Genomic DNA, 23,740 nt, shown 5'->3' on the forward strand with positions numbered 1-23,740 from the left:
GAGAGCTGCCGGTGGCCGCCTGTGTCCCGATCGGCGTGATGGGCCGATCAACCCTCAGAGAGCTGCCGGTGGCCGCCTGTGTCCCGATCGGCGTGATGGGCCGATCAACCCCCGGAGAGCTGCTGGTGGCCGCCTGTGTCCCGATCGGCGTGATGGGCCAATCAACCCCCGGAGAGCTGCTGGTGGCCGCCTGTGTCCCGATCGGCGTGATGGGCCGATCAACCCCCAGAGAGCTGCCGGTGGCCGCCTGTGTCCCGATCGGCGTGATGGGCCAATGAACCCCCGGACAGCTGCTGGTGGCCGCCTGTGTCCCGATCGGCGTGATGGGCCGATCAACCCCCAGAGAGCTGCTGGTGGCCGCCTGTGTCCCGATCGGCGTGATGGGCCGTCAACCCCCGGAGAGCTGCCGGTGGCCGCCTGTGTCCCGATCGGCGTGATGGGCCGATCAACCCTCAGAGAGCTGCCGGTGGCCGCCTGTGTCTCGATCGGCGTGATGGGCCGATCAACCCCCGGACAGCTGCTGGTGGCCGCCTGTGTCCCGATCGGCGTGATGGGCCGATCAACCCCCGGAGAGCTGCCGGTGGCCGCCTGTGTCCCGATCGGCGTGATGGGCCGATCAACCCTCGGAGAGCTGCCGGTGGCCGCCTGTGTCTCGATCGGCGTGATGGGCCGATCAACCCTCAGAGAGCTGCTGGTGGCCGCCTGTGTCCCGATCGGCGTGATGGGCCGATCAACCCCCGGAGAGCTGCCGGTGGCCGCCTGTGTCCCGATCGGAGTGATGGGCCGATCAACCCCCGGAGAGCTGCCGGTGGCCGCCTGTGTCCCGATCGGCGTGATGGGCCGATCAACCCTCGGAGAGCTGCTGGTGGCCGCCTGTGTCCCGATCGGCGTGATGGGCCGATCAACCCCCGGAGAGCTGCCGGTGGCCGCCTGTGTCCCGATCGGCGTGATGGGCTAAAGAAGGAGCATAACAGAAAAGAAGCCGGAGAGAAAAGCCTGGTTCAGTCTGAGGCAGGACTGAAAGGGGCAAGTTCTGAAAAAAGAGGCACAAGAGACTGCACCTGCTGGAATCTCAAGTAAGAAACATGATGACAGAGGAACTGAGTGGGTCGGGCAGCAACTGCGGAGAGAAATGTACAATCGACTTTCCGGGTCGAGATCCTTCATCTGGACTGTCTCAACCCGAAATGTCAATTTTACATTTCCCTCCACACACGCTGCCTGACGAGCTGTGTAACACCAGCAGCTCGTTTTTACTTTTCTCCAGGTATAAAGACAGTCAGGCTGGGGGGTGACATGATTGTTCAGTAAATATTTAAAATGATTATTAAATTAGTTCATACCATGCGAGTGGGGATGTGGAGGATATTGTGCAGAGAGGAGACAGATGCAGTGGTGCACTGAGATGCTCCCACAACGAATGATCACACTGGGCCTGTCTCCGAATGAGAGAAATAAGAGACAGACACAGTCTCGCAGGGCTGGGCCAGGAATGATGATTCCTCCGGCTGGAGTGCGTAGCCAAGCGCCACAGACTCAAAACCCGAGGTCATATTTGGGGGCTCGGCAGGAAAATAGTGATTCTGAGTGAATAACAGAATCAGTGAGGGGCCGAATGGCCACATCAGCGCCTGCTGCTTATTTTCTAAATCACGAGTTTCCCTTTGCGCCTTGTTCTCCCTTGGCCTTCAGCCTGTCGGATTGCACAGGGGAGCGGTGAGAGCTCCGGAGATCCATCAGCAGCCGCTGCGGTTATTTCATGCTCTTGTTATTTATCCTGTTTCTCCGTATTTGCATTTGCACAGTTTGTTACCTTCAGCTCTCTGGCTGATCTGTCATGACGCTGTTATAGTTACTACTCTACAGAATTCTTTTTAGTATGTGCGCAGGAAAATGAATCTCGGTGCTGTATGCGGTGATTTATTTGTACTCCGATAATAAAATTTACTTTGAACTTTGAGCCTCGGGGAACTTGCTTTGATTCTGAGAACAAACTGTGACTGACATCTCCGGCTCCCGGCAGCAGCCCGACCTCAGACAAACTCACAGCCAATCAGAGAACAGCGCTGGAACAAACATGCTCTCATTGGCGGAGCGTGTCAGTGGGCGGGACGCCGAGCGCTCAGAATGGAACCGGAAGCGACTGGACCCGGTGAGAAGTCGGAGATCGGGAGCGGCACTTCGGGTAAAGTCTGCAACACCGGCCCGGGTCTTAATTCCTTCAGGTGGCGGAGGTGAGGAGACTGGGTGAGATTCTGTGAGACGTTTCAGCAACACGGAGGGTGCCTGGTCTTTCCCCGCCGTGGATCGGAGCCGGTTGTCCGAAGCTGCCTCCCAGACCCGTCCCCGTTGCTGGGAGATGGGAGATGCCCCGCAGTGGCTGCCGAAGGATCTCCGGAACTCTTACCGCATTTCTGTGCAATCTGACAGGCTGAAGCCCAAAGGGAAATATTGCACAGGTAAACTTGTGCTTTCGGAAATAAACATGATCGGTGTGGCCATTCGACCCCTTGTGCCTACTCTGCCCTTCATTCAGCGCCACTTTCCCGCAGTGTTTCCGTCACCACTGTGGCCCTAAATTTGCCTTTTGAACTTAGAAACCTTGTGGAGAAAATTGCAAAAATTCACTGCACTCTGGGTGGGGAAATTCCTGTGAGTCTGTCTCAGTCAGACCACCTCTTATTTCTCTAATTTTGAGACAGTCCCAGCCTGTGTAATATCTCCGAGGACACAGCCACCCCCACCCAATCAGTCAATGTGGGAAACCTTCTCTTCATTCCCTGCATCCCGAAGGCGGACTCGGGGAGGGAGATCAGACCTGTGCACAGTGTTCCATGTCCGCTCTCACCAGGACCCCATGTACAGTATCGTCAACATCAACGACAGAATGAATGGCTTCCCGCTTGCAGAACAGGTGGAGCATCTCACTGTGGTGTGAACTTGCTGATGTATCTTCAGCCTGGATGACTGAGTAGTTCCCCTCCCTCACACAGAGCAGGTGAATGGCCTCTCCCCACTGTGAACTCACTGGCCAGTCTGTGGGTAGGCTGTGAGTGAATCCCTTCCCACACTGAGAGAAGGAGAATGATATCCCACTGCGATCAATTCTCTGTCAATTCAGAAAGGTGAATAAGATGATGAGGGATAGAGGCTTTTTCCCAAGACTGAAAATAGAACATAGAATAGTACAGCACATTACAGGCCCCTCAGCCCACAATGTTGTGCTGACCCTCAAACCCTGCCTCCTATATAACGCCCCACCTTAAATTCCTCCATATACCTGTCTAGTAGCCTCTTAAATTTCACTAGTGTATCTGCCTCTGACTCGGGCAGTGCATTCCATGCACCAACCACGCTCTGAGCGAAAAACCTTCCTCTAATATCCCCCTTGAACTTCCCTCCCCTTACCTTAAATCCATGTCCTCTTGTACTGAGCAGCGGTGCCCTGGGGAAGGGGCACTGGCTGTCCACTCTATCTATTCCTCTTAATATCTTGTACACCTCTATCATGCCTCCTCTCATCCTCCTCCTCTCCAAAGAGTAAAGCCCAAGCTCCCTTAATCTCTGATCATAATCCATACTCTCTAAACCAGGCAGCATCCTGGTAAATCTCCTCTGTACCCTTTCCAATGCTTCCACATCCTTCCTATACTGAGGCAACCAGAACTGGACACAGTACTCCAAGTGTGGCCTAACCAGAGTTTAAGAGAGCTGCATCACTACATCGCGTCTGTTAAACTCTATCCCTCGACTTATGAAAGCTAACACCCCATAAGCTTTCTTAACTACCCTATCTACCTGTGAGGCAACTTTCAGGGATCTGTGGACATGTACCCCCAGATCTCTCTGCTCCTCCACACTACCAAGTATCCTGCCATTTACTTTGTACTCTGCCTTGGAATTTGTCCTTCCAAAGTGTACCACCTCACATTTCTCCAGGTTGAACTCCTTCTGCCACTTCTCAGCCCACTTCTGCATCCTATCAATGTCTCTCTGCAATCTTTGACAATCCTCTACACTGTCTACAACACCACCAACCTTTGTGTCGTCTGCAAACTTGCCAACCCACCCTTCTACCCCTACATCCAGGTCGTTAACAAAAATCACGAAAAGTACAGGTCCCAGCACAGATCCTTGTGGGACACCACTAGTCACAACCCTCCAATCTGAATGTACTCCCTCCACCATGACCCTCTGCCTTCTACAGGCAAGCCAATTCTCAATCCACCTGGCCAAACTTCCCTGAATCCCATGCATTCTGACTTTCTGAATAAGCCTACCATGTGGAACCTTGTCAAATGCCTTACTAAAATCCATGTAGATCACATCCACTGCACTACCCTCATCTATATGCCTGGTCACCTCCTCAAAGAACTCTTATCAGGCTTGTTAGACACGATCTGCCATTCACAAAGCCATGCTGACTGTCCCTGATCAGACCATGATTCTCTAAATGCCCACAGAGCCTATCTCTAAGAATCTTTTCCAACAGCTTTCCCACAACAGACGTAAGGCTCACTGGTCTGTAATTACCTGGACTATCCCTACTACCTTTTTTGAACAAGGGGACAACATTCGCCTCCCTCCAATCCACCGGTACCATTCCCGTGGACAACGAGGACATAAAAATCATAGCCAGAGGTTCAGCAATCTCCCCCCTCGCCTCGTGGAGCAGCCTGGGGAATATTCCGTCAGGCCCCAGGGACTTATCCGTCCTAATTTATTTTAACAACTCCAACACCTCCTCTCCCTTAATATCAACATGCTCCAGAACATCAACCTCACTCATATTGTCCTCACCGTCATCAAGTTCCCTCTCAGTGTGAATACGGAAGAGAAGTATTCATTGAGGACCTCGCTCACTTCCACAGCCTCCAGGCACATCTTCCCACTTTTATCTCTAATCAGTCCTACCTTCACTCCTGTCATTCGTTTGTACTTCACATAATTGAAGAATGCCTTGGGGTTTTCCTTCACCCTACTCGCCAAGGCTTTCTCATGCCCCCTTCTTGCTCTTCTCAGCCCCTACTTAAGCTCCTTTCTTGCTACCCTATATTCCTCAATAGACTCATCTGATCCTTGCTTCCTAAACCTCATGTATGCTGTCTTCTTCCACCTGACTAGATTTTCCACTTCACTTGTCACCCATGGTTCCTTCACCCTACCATTCTTTATCTTCCTCACCGGGACAAATTTATCCCTAACATCCTGCAAGAGAACCTTAAACATCGACCACATGTCCATAGTACATTTCCCTGAAAAAACATCATCCCAATTCACACCAGCAAGTTCTAGCCTTATAGCCTCATAATTTGCCCTTCCCCAATTAAAAATTTTCCTGTCCTTTCTGATTCTATCTTTTTCCATGATAATGCTAAAGATCAGGGAGCGGTGATCACTGTCTCCCAGATGCTCACCCACTGACAGATCTGTGACCTGACCCGGTTCGTTACCTAATACTAGATCTAGTATGGCATTCCCCCTAGTCGGCCTGTCAACATACTGTGACAGGAATCCATCCTGGACACACTTAACAAACTCTGCCCCATCTAAACCCTTGGAACTAATCAAGTACCAATCAATATTAGGGAAATTAAAGTCACCAATGATAACAACCCTGTTATTTTTGCACCTTTCCAAAATCTGCCTCCCATTCTGTTCCTCGGTATCTCGGCTGCTACCAGGGGGCCTATAGAATACCCCCAGTAGAGTAACTGCTCCCTTCCTGTTCCTGATTTCTACCCATACTGACTCAAAAGAGGATCCTGCTACATTACCCACCCTTTCTGCAGCTGTAATAGTATCCCTGACCAGTAATGGCTCACAGGAGGGGGCATAGTTTTAAGGTGCTTGGAAGTCGGTATGAGGGGGGTGTCAGAGGTAAGTTTTTCACACAGAGTGGTGGGTGTGTGGAATACACTGCGAAGGTGGGAGAGGTGGATACAGTCGGGTATTTCAAGAGACTCTCGGATAGATACATGGAGCTAGGATGAGCAGAGGGCGATGTGGTAGGGAAATTCTAGGCAGTTTCTCAGTTAGATTGCATGATCTGCACAACATTCTGGGACGAAGGGCGTGTAATGAACTGTAGATTTCTTTGTTTCTGTATGAACTCCTCACCTTCTAACAAGGCAAGGATTAGGCATCCAGAGTGACCATCGAATTCTCTGACTGTATTCCTGTCTGCATGAGAATGGGCTATTTCTGCCTTCAATTAACCTGTGACTTGGCTCAGTTTGTTCTTTGGTATTATTTCAGTTCTGGTCATGTCCCACAACATTGCAAAGAGCACTTGTTACTACATGTCTGATCCTGGAGATTTTCTGATTCCTTGGATTCCCTCCCCCCAGCTGATGGACAGTGATGAACACATTGATGGCAATGGCAATGACATGAAAGTAGTTATTCTCATTGGAGTGTGGCACTTTTGTGATGTGAAAGCCATAACTCAGTTGGCATCGAGGACAAAGCTTTTTTATATCCTTCTTTACCCAGAGAGAACTAAATCTGACGGAAGGATTTTTTTGCCATACAGCACTAATTGACATTTTTACTGATTGGAAAGTAGACTTTTCATCCAAGATTAACTCGGAAATATATTTTTGTTCCGAGTTACTAATCCTTGCATTTATATGGCTGGACCTCGGCAGTGTTTGGGAGATAAATTCGCTCACATTTCCTCCGACTGCACCGGGACAACGCTGGCAGAGTCACCCATGAAAAAAAGGTTGAATTTCCCCATGGGGATGAATAAAGTATCTATCTACCTTTACCCAGAAGGCCACGCGAACGAGAAACCTGTCTTATCAGCCACCGAAAGATCCAGCGATGCGCATGCGCCGCAGAAATGGCGCGCTCATGAGCTGAAAACTCCCCGGGGCGCGGGGATGGATCGTGGGGCTGAGAAAGAGGGAACTGACCGGGGCTGTCCTGGGATGCAGGACCAGTGCGGCAGGAGCTCACAGTAATAACCCTTCAATCGCGTTTCAGACGCCGGAGATTGATTCCCGCCCAGAGACCCTCCTACCTGCGGCCGGTCCTTGTGAGTCCCTCGTCAACTGAACGCATGCGCGATATTAGGGATGTCCTCCGACCTCCGCGCATGCGCATGTGAACAAACAGGAGAAAATCTGCAGATAGATAGATAGATAGATAGATACTTTATTCATCCCCATGGGGAAATTCAACATTTTTTCCAATGTCCCATACACTTGTTGTAGCAAAAACTAATTACATACAATACTTAACTCAGTAATAATATGATATGCATCTAACATCTAAAAGCCCAAGATCTTAAAGCACAAACTAACGGAGATGGGAGTAGACTCTCACATGGTGGATTGGATAGTGGACTACTTGACAGAGAGACCTCAGTATGTGCGGTTGGGAGACTGTAGGTCTGACACGGTGGTCAGTAGCACGGGAGCGCCACAGGGAACCGTACTCTCTCCGGTCCTGTTCACCCTGTACACATCAGACTTCCAATATAACTCGGAGTCCTGCCATGTGCAGAAGTTCGCTGATGACACGGCCATAGTGGGGTGTGTCAGGAATGGACAGGAGGAGGAGTATAGGAAACTGATACAGGACTTTGTGATATGGTGCAACTCAAACTACCTGCGTCTCAATATCACCAAGACCAAGGAGATGGTGGTGGACTTTAGGAGATCTAGGCCTCATATGGAGCCAGTGATCATTAATGGAGAATGTGTGGAGCAGGTTAAGACCTACAAGTATCTGGGAGTACAGTTAGATGAAAAGCTAGACTGGACTGCCAACACAGATGCCTTGTGCAGGAAGGCACAGAGTCGACTGTACTTCCTTAGAAGGTTGGCGTCATTCAATGTCTGCAGTGAGATGCTGAAGATGTTCTATAGGTCAGTTGTTGATAGCGCCCTCTTCTTTGTGGTGGCGTGTTGGGGAGGAAGTATTAAGAAGAAGGACGCCTCACGTCTTAATAAGCTGGTTAAGAAGGCGGGCTCTGTAGTGGGCAAAGTACTGGAGAGTTTAACATCGGTAGCTGAGCGAAGGGCGCTGAGTAGGCTACGGTCAATTATGGAAAACCCTGAACATCCTCTACATAGCACCATCCAGAGACAGAGAAGCAGTTTCAGCGACAGGTTACTATCGATGCAATGCTCCTCAGACAGGATGAAGAGGTCAATACTCCCCAATGCCATTAGGCTTTACAATTCAACTGCCAGGAATTAAGAACTTTTTATTATGCTTTTTGAGTAGTGATTTTGATGCATATCATATTATTACTGAGTGAAGTATGTATGTAATTAGTTTTTTTGCTACAAGTGTATGGGACATTGGAAAAAATGTTGAATTTCCCCATGGGGATGAATAAAATATCTATCTATCTATCTATCTATCTATCTATCTAAATCACTAACTCAAAAAGCATTAATAATAGCTTTAAAAAAAGTTCTTAAGTCCTGGCAGTTGAATTGTAAAGCCTAATGGCATTGGGGAGTATTGACCTCTTCATCCTGTCTGAGGAGCATTGCATCGATAGTAACCTGTCGCTGAAACTGCTTCTCTGTCTCTGGATGGTGCTATGTAGAGGATGTTCAGGGTTTTCCATAATTGACCGTAGCCTACTCAGCGCCCTTCGCTCAGCTACCGATGTTAAACTCTCCAGTACTTTGCCCACGACAGAGCCCGCCTTCCTTACCAGCTTATTAAGACGTGAGGCGTCCTTCTTCTTAATGCTTCCTCCCCAACACGCCACCACAAAGAAGAGGGCGCTCTCAACAACTGACCTATAGAACATCTTCAGCATCTCACTGCAGACATTGAATGACGCCAACCTTCTAAGGAAGTACAGTCGACTCTATGCCTTCCTGCACAAGGCATTCAAATGCGGAAATCCAAAGCAACAGACGGGAAATGCTGGAGGAAAATCAGAGGGGCCGGCAGCAACTATGGAGAGGGGAGAACAGTCGGCGTTTCAGACCGAGACCCTTCTTCAGGACTGGAAAGGAAGTGAGGTAGTAAGAATGTGGGGGGAGGTGAGATAATAGTGTGAACAGAAACGTGGACAGGACAGTTCTTTGTGGGTCTCCAGTACCACTCATCACCACTTCCGGCAGAGAAACACCGGCAGTGCAAACTGGGGTCTGTCTGTCAGGAAGGCAGTAATCCAGGAGTCAGTGAGTTTGTCTACGCCCATCCTTTGCAGGTTGTTGCACTGAAGACGTGACTGGAATGTATTGAAGGCGCTAGTGAAATAAAAAAAAAAGCAATTCTCACAATGCCAATGGGAGTGAGCTCGCTGCAACAGATAGATTATGTATCCACACCCTCATGAGATTGGTAGGCAAACTCCAGAGCGTCCAGGGTAAGTCAGGACCAGCCTGTCCATCACCATCATCACATGAGATGTGAGGGCAATTAGTCTGTCGTCATTAAGTTCAGATGGAGTGGCCTTGTTGAGCAAAGGAACCAAGCAGGAAGTCTTCCACAGCACCGGTATCTTTTCCCGACTCAGTCTCAGATTGTAAAGGTGAGACAAAATACCAGAGAGCAGACTCACACAGGCTGTTGACCTGCTCCTTGTTTGCAAAAGGACTCATCCAGACATCCGATTTGCAGAAACACCAGTGCGTTCACACTGGGGAGAAGTCGTTCTCCTGCTCCTAGTGTGGGAAAAAGATTCATTCAGTTACCTGAGCAACTGAAAGGTCAGACAGTTCACGCAACGGAAGCAGCTGTGCACCTGTTCAGAGTGTGGGGAGAGTTTCATTCAGTTAACCCACCCTGAGAGGCTCCAGCGAGTTCACAATAAGTAGAGGCCACACTTCTGTCCTGAGAGGGCACAGAGATTTACTCAGTCATCCCACCTGCTGAAACTCCAGCAACTTCACTCCAGGGAGGGAGACATGAGGGAGCTGTGGAATTCATTGCCATGGACCGCTCAGAGGCCGGATCTCAGTGTTTACATAATCAGAGACTGACCAGTACTAGATTCCTAAAGGCGTCGAAGGTCATGGGGAGAAGACAGGGAACGGGGTTGTGAAGGAAAATAACAGACACTGGGACAGGGACAGAAATAGGAAACTTTAGAGTGAGACGTGTCAAGCACAGAGAGATGGGACAGACTCCGATGGGGAATCTTGTCCGGCACGGAACAGTGGGGCTGTACACCGGTTCGTTTTCCACTCTCGGACCTTCACTGAGACCATTTCACATCAGTACATGTTTTACAAACAGTACGTTTCAATGTCCAAGATCAACGTAAATGTATTAAAGAAGTGTGTTAACCAGGAGCAGAAGAAAGATTCATTTTCTCGTTGGCAAGGCAACACAATGCTCACCCCCATCCAGGGGTAGGGAATGGGACCAATTCCAGAGGAGGGTGGTTTTGTGACTCTGGGGCTTTGTAATGGAACCCTGACTCCTCTCCCTCACACTGCAATGCATGTGTTTGTGTACTCATTCACCCTCCATCAACGATGTCCTCTCTCCACCAACACACTCACACTCTGTGCACACTGCTATCCCTGTGGGCTCAACCGATCCAAATATTTAATGCCCTCCCTCTGGCACCAACTCCTTCGCCACGTGTTAAACAGTTTATCCTTCCTATTCCTGGCACATGGCATAGATGGCAGTCCTGAGATCACAGCCCTGGATGAGCTGTCTCTTTAATTAGCACCTCACTTCCTGAACTTCCTTTGCAGAACCTTGTTACTCTACCCCGTTCCCATCTGAGCCTCAGAGCCATACCAAGCGCCAGAGACCCAACAGCTGTGACTTTCCTTTGTGAGGTCATTCCCCCAGCCCACCGGTGTGTAAAGTGATATACCTGTTGTTCAGGGGATGGCCACAGGGATGCGCTGTTGTGACTTTCCTTTGCGAGGTCATTCCTCCAGCCCACCGGTGTGTAAATTGATATACCTGTTGTTCAGGGGGATGGCCACGGGGGTGCGCAGCACTCTCCTTCCTAACTGTCACTCAGTTTTCGGTGCCGTGACCTTGGGTGCAACTACTTCTCTCTATTTGACCTACCTATCACCACTCCAGCATCAATCCCTTCCCTCCCCTCAGTTGTCAAGGGTGCATTTCATTCGGTCCCGGCGACCTATCTAACTTTCAAAAGCTCCAGAACATCCTCTTTCACTCAAGCCTTTCAGTCCAATCAGGTCCTATTCACTGGTGAATACTGAAGCAAAGTATTCATTAAATACCTCCGCTACCTCCTTCCGCTCCATGCACATGTTTCCACAATTGTACCCGATTGGTCCTATTCTCACACGGCTCATCATCATTATTGTAGAAAGCCTTGTGGTTTTCCTTAATCCTGCTCGCCAAGGCCTTCTCATGGCTCCTGCTCGCTCTTGTCATTTTCTAGAGCTACAACAGTACCTATTTTCTTGAAACTTTTGTTAGCTTTTCTTCTTAATGGGATTTTCTACATCCTTTGTACAGCATGGTTCTTTTACCCTGCCACCCTTTCCTCACTTCAATGGAACATACCTATGCAGAATGCCATACAAATATTCCCGGAACAATTGCCATATTTCTGCAGTGCATTTACCTGAGAACATCTGCTCCCAATTTATGTTTCCACGTTCCTGTCCAATAGCATCGTATTTCCCCTTACCCCAGTGAAATGTTTTCCCAAATTGTCTGCTCCTATCCCGCTCCAGACGCCATGGTGAAGGAGATAGAGTTGTAGTCGCTACCTCCAAAATCCTCTCCCACCGAGAGGTCTGACGCCTGACCAGGTTCATTTCCCAAAACCGGAAATCTTGCCACAGACACGGCTTCAAGAGTCTGAGCATAGAATCCAAATCAAGTGCAGGTCTATTCATCCGATGTGTGTATGAGCTACTGACGTCTTCAATCCGGAATGATTTACCTGATGTTCCAACGGATTAACTGCTAATTACAACCTAAATGCAGCAAAATAGATTTTCTTACCGCTAATCTATAAAGCTGCATCATCTACATACTGTGATTTACCCACCCCAGTACCTATCTCAGACAGAATATCATTAATCATAATATTAAAGGACTGCAATACTGCCATGTAGGGTTCAAATATGAATTTCCCACCCTCAACTGCATCGACTGCCGAAATAAATAAGTCTGAAAAACATACAATCTCGCCTTCACTCCTAATTTCCGTAATTTAATCAAAAGTCCTTCATTCCAGAACATATCATCTGCCTTTTCAATATCAAAACATACTGTTATTACAACATCTTTATTTAACAGTACTTTCCTATTCTCATCTTCCAAACATAAAACTGAATCGGATGTTTTCTACACTTCCGAAATGCACTCTGATACAAAGCTGTATCACCTCTCTTCCAGAATATAATCCAAACGCTCTATCACCATAAATTCGATGAGCTTACATCAATGATATATGAACGATTTAGCCTCTGACCAGAAGACTCAGACGGGGAGCTCCCAGGTTTCAGAGTCGGCACTAGGAATGCCAGATTCCATCAGAAAGGAAGATGCCCTAACTTCCAAATACGATTAAAACATACATTGAAATATTATCACAAGAGCGTTGTCAGGGCATGTGACTGATCATACAGCAACACACATCATTCTTTCCTGCCGACATCTGACCTGCATTAAGAAAAGCTTTCTTAAAATTACAGATAGAAAATTCGACAATTGCTGCAGTTGACTTCCAACGCATTAGGGAGTTCATTTAGAACGTCCACATCTGCCGACACCTCAAAATCTATGCCCACCCTAAAATCCGTGCACAGCCTCAAATCCGTGCCCACCCTCAAATCCATGCCAACCGTCAAATCCGTGCCCACCCTCAAATCCGTGCCCAGTCTCAAATCCATGCCCACCCTCAAATCCGTGCCCACCCTCAAATTCGTGCACACCCTCAAATCCGTGCACACCCTCAAATCCATGTGCATCCTCAAATCCGTGCCCACCCTCAAATCCGTGCCCACTCTCAAATCCATGCCCACCCTCAAATCCGTGCCCACCCTCAAATTCGTGCACACCCTCAAATCCGTGCACACCCTCAAATCCATGTGCATCCTCAAATCCGTGCCCACCCTCAAATCTGTATGCACCCGTAAATCAGCCTTCACCACCAAATCGGAGGGCAACCCGCAAATCCAATGCTGCTCCCTAATCCGCGTGCACCCCCACATCTGCGTACAGACAAACACAGCTTTTGTAGCAGAACAATCAGCCCATTGATTGCTGGCAACATGTCTCTGTGCAGGGACCCAAAGGAAACCGATCTGTTAATCTAGCACATCGCATATGCAATTATGTTGGCTGAGCTTCCAACAGTAAACCCTGCCGACTGCTAGAATGACCATCTTAAAGACTCATCAACACCGAAAAGGAATCTGATCAAATTACAACTTTGCAAGGACAAGTTTCACCCACCCACTTTAAGCCTAAAATGACGGCAACTAATTCTGATGTACAAACTGGAAAATGGCTAGTACGTCGTTTCTTTATCGTTCTCTGCAATTCAGGCACAAAAACAGCCACACCAACGTTCCCAGTAAAATTATTTTTAGAAACACCTGTAAAAATGTTCTATCCTATCATAATAATTTTCTTTAAAATACTGATGACCCCAAAGACTCCCAGTCATAACAGAATCCTTGGAATTTATTAAGTCAACTAAAGTCATTGAAACAAATAACAGGGCGGCGTTACCGGGAAAGCTACAGTGGAACTTATTGCATCATCCAGCAAACACATATCCCGAGCGAGAGAAGAACATATCCACCCAATACTAAACCCTCTCTCCCTGTGATGTTTACACACATTTAACAGGATGGTCATTTCTTTGCCCCTCAAATCAATCCAGTATGTTCACATCAACTTGAACCACCGCATCCGTAAGCGTCATTGTCCCATTTCAGCCAGTAAATCCGAAACCTTATGGCACCACAACACAATTTGAGAGGTTGTGCGTGTAACACATCCAAACAAGTTAAAAATGACTGCACATCTGTCTGAAATCTCCCATCATTTTCCTAAACTCCAGGGAATAACTTCCTAACCTATTCAACCTTTCCCTACAACTCAGTTGCTCAATTCCCAGCAACATTCCGGTAAATTCTCTCTGCACTCTTTCAATCAGATTCATATTTTCCCTGTAGGTTTGTAACAAAAGCTACACGAATACGGCCTCGCCAGCATCTTATACAGTTTCAACATACCATACCGTCTTCTGTACGCAATACTTTCATTTCTGAATGCCGATATGCCAAAAGCTCTATGTACGAACCTATCTACCTGTGAAGCCACATTCAAGTCATTATGAATCTGTATTCCTAGATCCCTCTCTTCTACCGCATTCCCCGATGCTCGACTGATCACCTGATTTGTCCACGCAAAGTGTAACATCTCACACTGGTCTGCATTAAAATTCTTCCGCAATGTTTCAGCCCATTTTTCCATCTGGTCCAAATTGCCCGGCAAACTTTGATAGCCTTTCCGATTGTCTACAATACAACACAATCTGGATGACATCCACAGATTTGATCCGGTTCATCACATTAACATTCAGATTGCTGATATGGATGACAAACAACAACATCCCTGCGCCACTCCACTAGTCACAGGCTTCCAGTCAGAGAGGCCACCGACTGTTTCCACACTCTGCCTCCTCCAATTCACTACCTCATTCCGAATGCCCAGTGACTCAACCTTCTGAACCAAGTCCGAAACGGGACCTCGGCAATGGCCTTGCTAAATTACCTGTAACCACATCCACTGACTTTCTTCCATCAGATTTCTTAGTAAGCACCTCTGAAGACTCTGTAAGATTGATTAGACATGGAAGCATCACGCACAACGCTATATTGACTATCTCTAATCAGGCACTGGCTCTCCAAGTCCGTATATATCCGGTTCCTTAAAATAACTTCCAATAGCGTTCCAACTAAATATTTTTTGAGAGTTTCGCTCAGGGCTAACAACCCGGGCTGGCCAAACAGAACAGTCACAGAAACGGCAATGAAGAACACTCCAACATCCGTGTGCGCTGGTATTCCTCTGTCTCCACCAGGGACTTGCATAGCTCACTGGTGAACCGAGTGGAAGCTACTGACACGATAATGGAGGTTGTGACCACCGCCAGGACCCACACTGAAACTGGTTTCAGCCAACAACCAAGAGAGTTGGAGCGGCTTCATTACTGTTCTAAACCTCTCATCCTCCGACACCCCCCAAACAGGCCGACACCTATTTATCCATGCGCACCCCATAGCCGCCCACAATCAGAATCTATCAGCATCCGCAAGAGAGCACACATCCTTATCAGGTGATACCCAAATCCACATCAGATTATCCCAGAGCAAGATTCAGTTCAAAGTGATCTCAAAATGGAGGGCTGCAAGTACAGTCTTCCAAAATGGCCTCCTCCATCGTCAAGCACATGACAAGAGAAAAGTTCAAAGTTTAAAGATTACTTATAATCAATGTATGTATAAATTGTACAATTTTGATACTCATCAGAGCCCTGGATCTTCTGACATTCCCGAATCTGTGCGCATCTCCAAATACGCGCTCACCCTTCAGATTATCGATGAACGTATCCCCACTCACCTGCAATGCATGTCCCCTGGAGTTAGTCATTTCAACCCTGGGAAATGGATACATTTGGTCGACTCTATCCTTGCCTCTCATAATCATATAAACCTCCATCGAATCTCTCCTCAGCGTCCAACGCTCCAGAAGAATCAAATCAAGTTTATCCGGACTCTGGTGGTAGCACATGTTCTCTGAACCAGGCAGCATCCTGGAAAATCTCCTCAGCACCATCCCCAAAACCTCAACATCCTTCCTATAGTGGAGTGATCAAAACTGTATCCAATACTCCAGATGTGGCATAACCAGAGTTTTGTAGAGGTGCAGCATAATCTCCTGACTTTTGAACTCAATTTCTCGACTAATAAAAACATGAATTCCATAAGCCTTCTAAAACACCACATCGACCTGTATAGCCAGTTTCAACGAGATATTGCTTTGGATCCAAGATCTCTCTGCATAGCAACACTGTTGAGGATCTTGCCTTTACAATGTACCATCTCCTTGCATTTATCGTAGTTAACCCCCACCTGCCATTTCTCAGCCATTGTCTGCAACTGATCTATATTGTGCTGCATTCTTTGCCAGTCTTCTACACGATCCAAAGCTCCACAGATCTTGGAATTATCGGCAAATTTACCAACCCACCCATTTCCATCTTCATCCAGGTCATTTATATACATCAGAGACAGCAGAGCTCCCAGCACAGAACCCTGTGGAACACCGCTAATTGCAGGCTTCCGGCTCCAATAAGTCCCTTCAATCACTACACTCTGTCTTCTGTTTGTGTGCAAGCCTATAATTTTATTCAGAGACTCGTGGATGCCTGGTACAGTGGTAGAAGGAAATACATGAGAGGTTCTGAAGAGTCGTGTGGGATAGGCACATGGATGTCAGGAAGTTGAGGGATATGAACATGGTGTAGGTAGGAGGGATTAGTATTCGGGTGTTCTTGATTTGCTTTGGATCTGGCTCGGCACAAAACGGTGGGCCGAATGGCCGGTTCCTGTTCTGTACTCTTCAATGTTCCATGTGTCGAGTAAAGCATAAACCATTTGTCTGTTCCCACCTCCTCTCCACAATGTAATAGTTATGTTGTGCTTATGCGGGCAGAGGGGAAATCATCGCTCTTGTGCTTCTTGATTTCGTCTCTGGGGATTCAGTGTCACTCAACCCTGCCACTTTGCTCTGGCCCGCGCCTTCGTTAACTCAGTTAACCATGCCTTAATGAGATTTTCCTCCCCCTTACACAAATTTTCAGGTTTATTGTTATGAATATGCTAAGCTGATAGGATTACTACTTGTGATTGAAGTGGGGGATGATGTTGGATTGCAGAGAATGAGTGTCGAGGTGTGGGTTAGGGTTTACACGGGTGTGTAGGAGGGGAGTAGGTGTTAGTTTCTGGGTAGGGTCGGGAGATGGAGATGCAGGTCTCCACATGGGGAGATAGCGGGGTGGAAGAGAGCTGGTATTAAGTGAGCTTGTTCGTGGGGCTGTGGCCAGAGTTAGTCGGGGTGCAGTCCGGGATATTTGTGTTGTAGGATTATGGTTAACGGTAAGGCTGGCGATGTACATGTTGGGCTGGGGAGACAGACTTGTGGAGTTTAGGGTAAACCGGAATGTGGGGCTCTGGCAGAACAACTTTTATCTGCCCCACGCCTTTCATTAACCTAGTCCAAAAAACACGGCTTAATTAACCAGGTTTGCACTGGAACGCGTCATCAGTAATGTAAACTGTTTTCGTTGGGGGTAATTCAGGACTTTAATCACTCGATGCCCTCACCAGGGCCACCCAGCAGGGTTGCTCAGGCCAGGCTTGTGACACTCCCATGGGCAAAGATAATCGAAACCATGACATCCCGAGTTTAAGGTATTTCAGATCTCTTTAGTTGATTTTACTTTAACAATTTCGGTCTGAGGCTTCATCTCAAAGTAAGACGGAACCTCCCTACTTTAAGTTTACGGTAATCTGTATTTTGCATCTGGGTGTGGTGGGTCGCCCGGTTTATACCAACAGGGTTTACTGGAGATTCAGAGTCACTCCACCCTGTCACTGAGAGTTTAGGGCGACCTGTTTTCTCTGGTTCCAGTTTAACTAATCGGATCCATATCGCCTTCTTGGTATCTTGGCTTTTTCACTGACTGGGAAAATGAAGAACATGTCGTTGTTTGATTCGGTTGTGATTATGGGGGCAGTGGGAAAATCATCCCTTGTGTTTCTTGATCTCTTCACTCGAGATGCAGTATTACGCAACCCCACCAAGTTGTCCTGGCCCATACATCAGTGTTAGTTCAGATTAGGATTTAGTGACAGGGATCTGTGAATTTCGATTTCAGTTTATGATTTACGGTCAGACATGTGGGGCGTTTCAGATCTGATTCGCGTTTCGGGACAGGGATGAGGTCAGATTATATTTAAGGTGAGGGATATGGAGAGTCAGAGGTCAGGTAAGCTTTTGCTTGGCCTCCACAGGTGCACGTGGCAACACATTCCACAGATTTACCACCCTCCGACTAAAGTAATTTCTCCCTATGTCCGTTCTTAAAGGTCGTCTTTCAATCCTGAAGTCGTGTCCTCTTATCCCAGAATCCCCTACCATGCGTAATAACTTTGCCATATCTAATCTGTTCTGGCCTTTTAACACTTGGAATGTTTCTTTGAGATCCCCCTTCATTCTCCTGAACTGCAGGAAAGACAGCCCAAGGGCTGCCAGACGTTCCTCATACGGTATCCCGTTCATTCCTGGAATCATTCTCGTGAATATTCTCTAAACCCTCTCCGATATCAGTATATCATTTCTAAAATAAGGATTCCGGCCTCTACATTAATCGAAAGTTTTTCTCAAGCTTTGTTATGTCCCAGTTTGGAATAAAAATTAGAAGTAGAACTTTTGATCCCCGGTTCGATTTTGAGAGAAGATGGGGCTCTTTTGCCAAATGTTATCATTTAATTTGAATTATTTTATAAGGTTTCCTTCCAATCTTATTCTATATAAACATGAATTAGCGGTTGATGACTCTTTTTCTTTATTTATATAGATGAGGGTAAGACGTATTGCTCCGAGGGGGTTGATGCCTAATCGTTTTTGTTTCCCTTTTTTTGTAGTCATTGGGTATTTTTTTCTTAGTCAGACGGGGGTTCTTTTTTTCCCTTCTTTTCTTCATATATATATATATATCAATTTTATATATTACGATCAGCTTGTTTTCTTCAGCTTTATTAATTGTATACATATTAATTTGTTGAAATCTTGTATCATTGTATAGCAGTAGAAGATTATGTACCAACAAAAAAGATCCTAAGAATGAGAAGTGAAGGATTCCGAAACTGCATGCAATACTCTGTGTGGTCTGAGCAGTGCCTTGTAGAGCATCAACATCGCATTCCTGTATTAATATTCTACACCTCTAGAAATAAACGCTGACATTGCATTTGCCTTCTTCACCACCGACTCAACCTGGAGGATAACGTTTAGAACATTTTGAACAAGGACTCCCAAGTCCCTTTGAACGTCTGCATTTTGAATTCTCTCACCATCTAATTAATGGTCTGCCCGTTTATTTCTTCCACCAAAGTGCATGGACGTACAGTTTCCAACATTGTATTTCATTTGCCTCTTCTTTGCCCATTCCCCTAAACTATCGAGGTCTCTTAGGGCCTGAGACTTAGGGGGCCTGAAGGGACAGGAATCTGCGGATTTAGATTTCAGATGATGATTTATAGTCAAACATGTGAAGTGCTTCAGGGCTGATTAGCGTTTGGGGACGGGGATGTGGCTGGGTTATAGGCCACTTACGTTTAACGTCAGGGATGTGGGGAAGTAGCGGTTAGATTGGCGTTTGGGGAAATGGTGGTGGTGGTCTGGATGTCTGGTAAGGTTTTATGGAGAGGGAAGTGTGGTGCTGGAGGTATGATTAGATTCGGGGTTTAGGCTGAGAGATGTGGGGTGCCGGAGGGTTTTAGAGTTCAGATTGAGGTTTAGGGACAGTGTTGAGGGGATTTAGAGTTCACTTTATGATTTAAGGAATGGGATGTTTGGAAGTTAGTTTTCATATTACGGTAAGGGGCGGAGATGTAGGAGGTTACAGTGCAGATTAGGATCGGGGGTTGGGAATGGAATTAACGAGAGGACATATTTAGGTTTGGTGACGGGTTTTGGGCTGTTAGAAGTCAGGTTAGGCATACGGCAGGTTTGTGAAGGATTTAAGTATCGGATTGGGTTTAATGACAAGCATGTGGGTGAGGTAGATATCATTTTGGGTTTAGGGACAGGAATGTGAAGAGTAAAAGCTTACAATGTGGTTTAGGGACAGCGATGTCAGGTAGTTCGAGGTCACATGGAGCGTTAGACGTCAGATATAGGGAGTTAGAATTCAGATGACGATTTAGGCAGGGTCGCGATGTTTTAGTGGTCAGATAGTGGTCCCACTATCAAGGGACTAAATGCCAACAGGCCTGTTGCTTCGACATCTGTGGTCCTGAAGTCCTTTGAGAGACTAGTGTCGGCTCACTTGAAGGACACCATAGGGCCCCTGCTGGACCCCCTGCAGTTTGCTTATCGAGCAAATATGTCAGTGGATGATGCGGTCAACATGGGACTGCATTACATTCTACAACACCCTGACAACCCAGGAAATTCTGTGAGGGCCCTGTTCGTTGACTTCAGCTCGTCGTTTAACACCATTGTCCCAGAAATCCTCCACTCCAAACTCACCCAGCTTACTGTCTCCCCCGCCATCTGTCAGTGGATCACAAGCTTCCTGACTGACAGGGTACAGCAAGTGAGGCTGGGGAGCATCATCTCTAGCACCCGGACAATCAGTACCGGTGCCACCCAGGGATGTGAGCTCTCCCCACTGCTCTTCTCCCTTTACACTAATGACTGCCCCTCACAGGATCCATCTGTTAAACTCCTGAAGTTTGCAGACGACACAACTGTCATTGACCTTATCCGAGACGGTGATGAGTCTGCATACAGACGGGAGGTGGAACGGCTGGTCCTCAGGTGTGGTCAGAACAATCTGGAGCTAAATACGCTCAAGACTGTGGACTTCAGGAGGAGCCCCCCAATACTCTCCCCGCACACTATACTCAATAGACTCCAAAGAACCGTCAGGGCTGCGGAAAGGATTATTGATGTGAAGCAGCCCTCGATCCAGGACTTATATGCATCAAGAGTCAGGAAGCGAGCAAGCAGCATTATTGTAGACCCATCACACCCTGGACATCACCTGTTCCAACTCCTTCCTTCTGGTAGGCGCTTTAGATCACTGTATGCCAGGACAAATAGGTACAAGAACCGTTTCTTTCCGTATACCATCAGTCTTATGAACATTGAATTTTAGTCTATTATAAATCAAGTCCACCTGTACATTCAACAAGATGGACCTCATTGTATATAGTTTATGAATATTTGCACTATTGCTTTGTTTGTTTTTAATTCTGTACAGTGAGGGATAATCGAAACCGGCATCAAATTCCCTGTGTGTCTCCTCATACTTGCCGATAATAAAGGATTCTGATTCTGATTAGGAATTAGGGACAGTGATGTATTTGTGTTTATAATGGCGGGGGGAGTGTGGAGATTGAATGTCAGATTGGAGCATGGGGACTAAATGTGCTTCTTGGCCATAAATGTCGACTTTTTGCAATTTTCAATAGATGATACCTGACCTGCTCAGTTCCTGAAGAATTTTGTGCGTTGCCTATCTGACCACTTGTAATCTGAATACTTGCCGTGCGGTTGCCTCTCAAGTGTCATGCCTAGCCAACCTGTCTCTTTAACACAGGTCACCTTGTACTGGCAGCAACTTCGTACCCCTTTTCTGCACTCTATCTCAAGTATACACACACACACACACACACACACACACACACACACACACACACACACACACACACACACACACACACACACACACACACACACACACACACACACACACAATCTTTCACGATCTCGCAGTCTCTCTTTACCCCGCCCCCATGCAAGCACTCCACTCGGCCAATCTCTGACTTCTCTCTCTTGCAAGCACTTTCCAATCTCCCTCCATTTTCTTCTAGTCCACAGCACTGCTCTTTCCAATGTCCCTTTCAACAGGACGTCCACCCAGGAATAACAGCTTGGAGACTAGACGGTGGATGAGAATATCTGGAGCCCGGACTGGATGCATTGAAGCTGCATCTGGGTTGCGCTCAGGCCGCGACTTTATTAATGAATTGAACCACCGCAGTGATCGGATATTTCACCACGCTGGTCACCTGCTCCCTAAATTTCGACTGAGTCACCGCGTAAATAAATGTATTCGTGCACAAGCTCAAATTCCTCATCAAAACGCCGACCGCATGAAATATCCATTCGGAATCATTGAAATTGTTACCAATTGCCTTGACCTGATAATATATGAAATTTACAACAGTTGTCATCCACAGGAGGATGAAGCTTCCGGAGAGGGTGAAGAGTAAAACCACAGACCTCCTCCTGCTCTCCATCTCCGGGTCACTGCGGTTCTCCCCCTTGCTCTGACCCTTCAGCACCTTACGGACCCGACTGGCCACTAAAATGTGCCTGACTGTCAGAGCGTTGAGAAGCAGGATCACAGCGAAAGGGAGCAACGGAGTTAAAACAGTCTCCACCCAAGCCCGTGCTACCCACCCGGGGTCAGTGGTACCTTTGTCCATGCGTTTACAGAACCACGGCACATTGTCGATGATAATTTTAGGTTCTAAGAGGAAGTAGCGGGGAATGTTTTTCAGACAGAACAGTACACCGGTGGTCGTTAGAACCACAGCCGCTGTTTTCCCGGTGCAATATTTTGTTTTCAGCTTCTGGGAACAAATGGCGACAAACCGATCAAAGGTGAAAGTGACGGTGAACCAGACAGAGCAGTCTGTGGCTGCGAACCTCAGTACATTGATAACCCTGCACACAGGGGTGATGTTCAAAAAACTGTGCTTAAAGTAATTGTTTTTTATCCGGTACAAAATGCCTTCGAAAACAATAGTCAGTAGATCCGCCGCTGCCATGGCCACCAGGTAGCGAGTGGTGCAGGTAGAGAGGCCGCACCTCCCCCGGGACAGGATCACAATCGCCACTAAATTCACTGGAGGGAGAGAGAGAGAAAGAAAGAGAAAGAGCAAATAAGGCGATCTGTGACTAACCTTCGGTGCTAAAAACCAGCTGCATGAACGACAGCGATCGATGCTAATCCTGACTCCATCGCTGATGGGGGCCGGTTTCTCTGACTGAGCCGAGACTGAGCAGGCCACGAGGAACTCGGCATCTGGTGGGGCTGAGGAGGGGACAACGCACACAAAGCACTGGATGGTCACGGCAGCTCGAGAGCTTTTATGGAATTGAACAAACACCGACCATTTCGGGCCCTTTTTCAGGACGAAACGATGCCCCAGTTTACGACGGGTCTCAGAGGGAATGTTGGGTCAACTTAGTAAACAGAGGCTGAGTGGCTCCGTTAATGGATTAATTCTACAACGCAGAGCAATTCCATAACACACTTCAGTATGTCCGAGGACACTGATTCAGGTGATAAGACTCAATTATTGACCAGCAGACAGTGGTATCCGACTATGACAGACTCAGCAGGGAGACATAAAACACAGGACCAGGTGTTCAGTCTGATCAATATCTCAGAGACAGTCAACTTCACAATGTAAAACCCTCCCAGTCGCCCAGTCGCATCTTCGGTGCGGGGAAAATGCCTCTCTCCAGCATGGGGCATAACTCTGGACGAATTCCCAGTAAAACCCTTCCAATCTCACCTTCCCGGAGAGTTTCACTGGGACTACTCTGGAAAAGGCGTCTTGAAAGGGACGAGAAACGTCCGGGTCGATCCCTGCCGGCGGAGGTTGTGACAGAAGTTTTGTTTTATTGGTCATTAAATATGAAAAATCAGATGTCGAATTGACAGGATTGATATTTCTGACGGATATATGTGTAACAGTCATCAAGTTGGAAGCTGGTAAACTGATCGGAAACAGGTTAATACATAGAAATACCAAACATGAAGTGTGCACACTCACCAGGAACTCCAATGACGGCAATGAACACGTACAATATTTTCCGCACACTCTTGTAACTATCCCACATTGAAGACATTTTCTCTGTCCAGTGATTCTCCCCCGTGCTACCGGCGATTTGTCGGAATGAAATGTTAAAGCAGCAGAAGCCT

At 47.3% G+C, this 23,740-nt stretch overlaps 1 protein-coding gene across 1 annotated transcript in view; it reads right to left on the bottom strand.

The window, feature by feature from the left end:
- LOC140720514 (uncharacterized) overlaps positions 1–23,740 on the bottom strand; it is a 69,679-nt gene that overhangs the window by 29,937 nt on the left and 16,002 nt on the right. Inside the window, exon 3 of the mRNA XM_073035357.1 lies at positions 22,713–22,843. Coding sequence (XP_072891458.1) covers positions 22,713–22,843 — 131 coding nt within the window. The remainder of the gene's footprint in view (positions 1–22,712; positions 22,844–23,740) is intronic.

The sequence above is a fragment of the Hemitrygon akajei genome, unplaced genomic scaffold, assembly GCF_048418815.1.
Source record: "Hemitrygon akajei unplaced genomic scaffold, sHemAka1.3 Scf000044, whole genome shotgun sequence".
In the NCBI taxonomy this organism is placed as follows: domain Eukaryota; kingdom Metazoa; phylum Chordata; class Chondrichthyes; order Myliobatiformes; family Dasyatidae; genus Hemitrygon; species Hemitrygon akajei.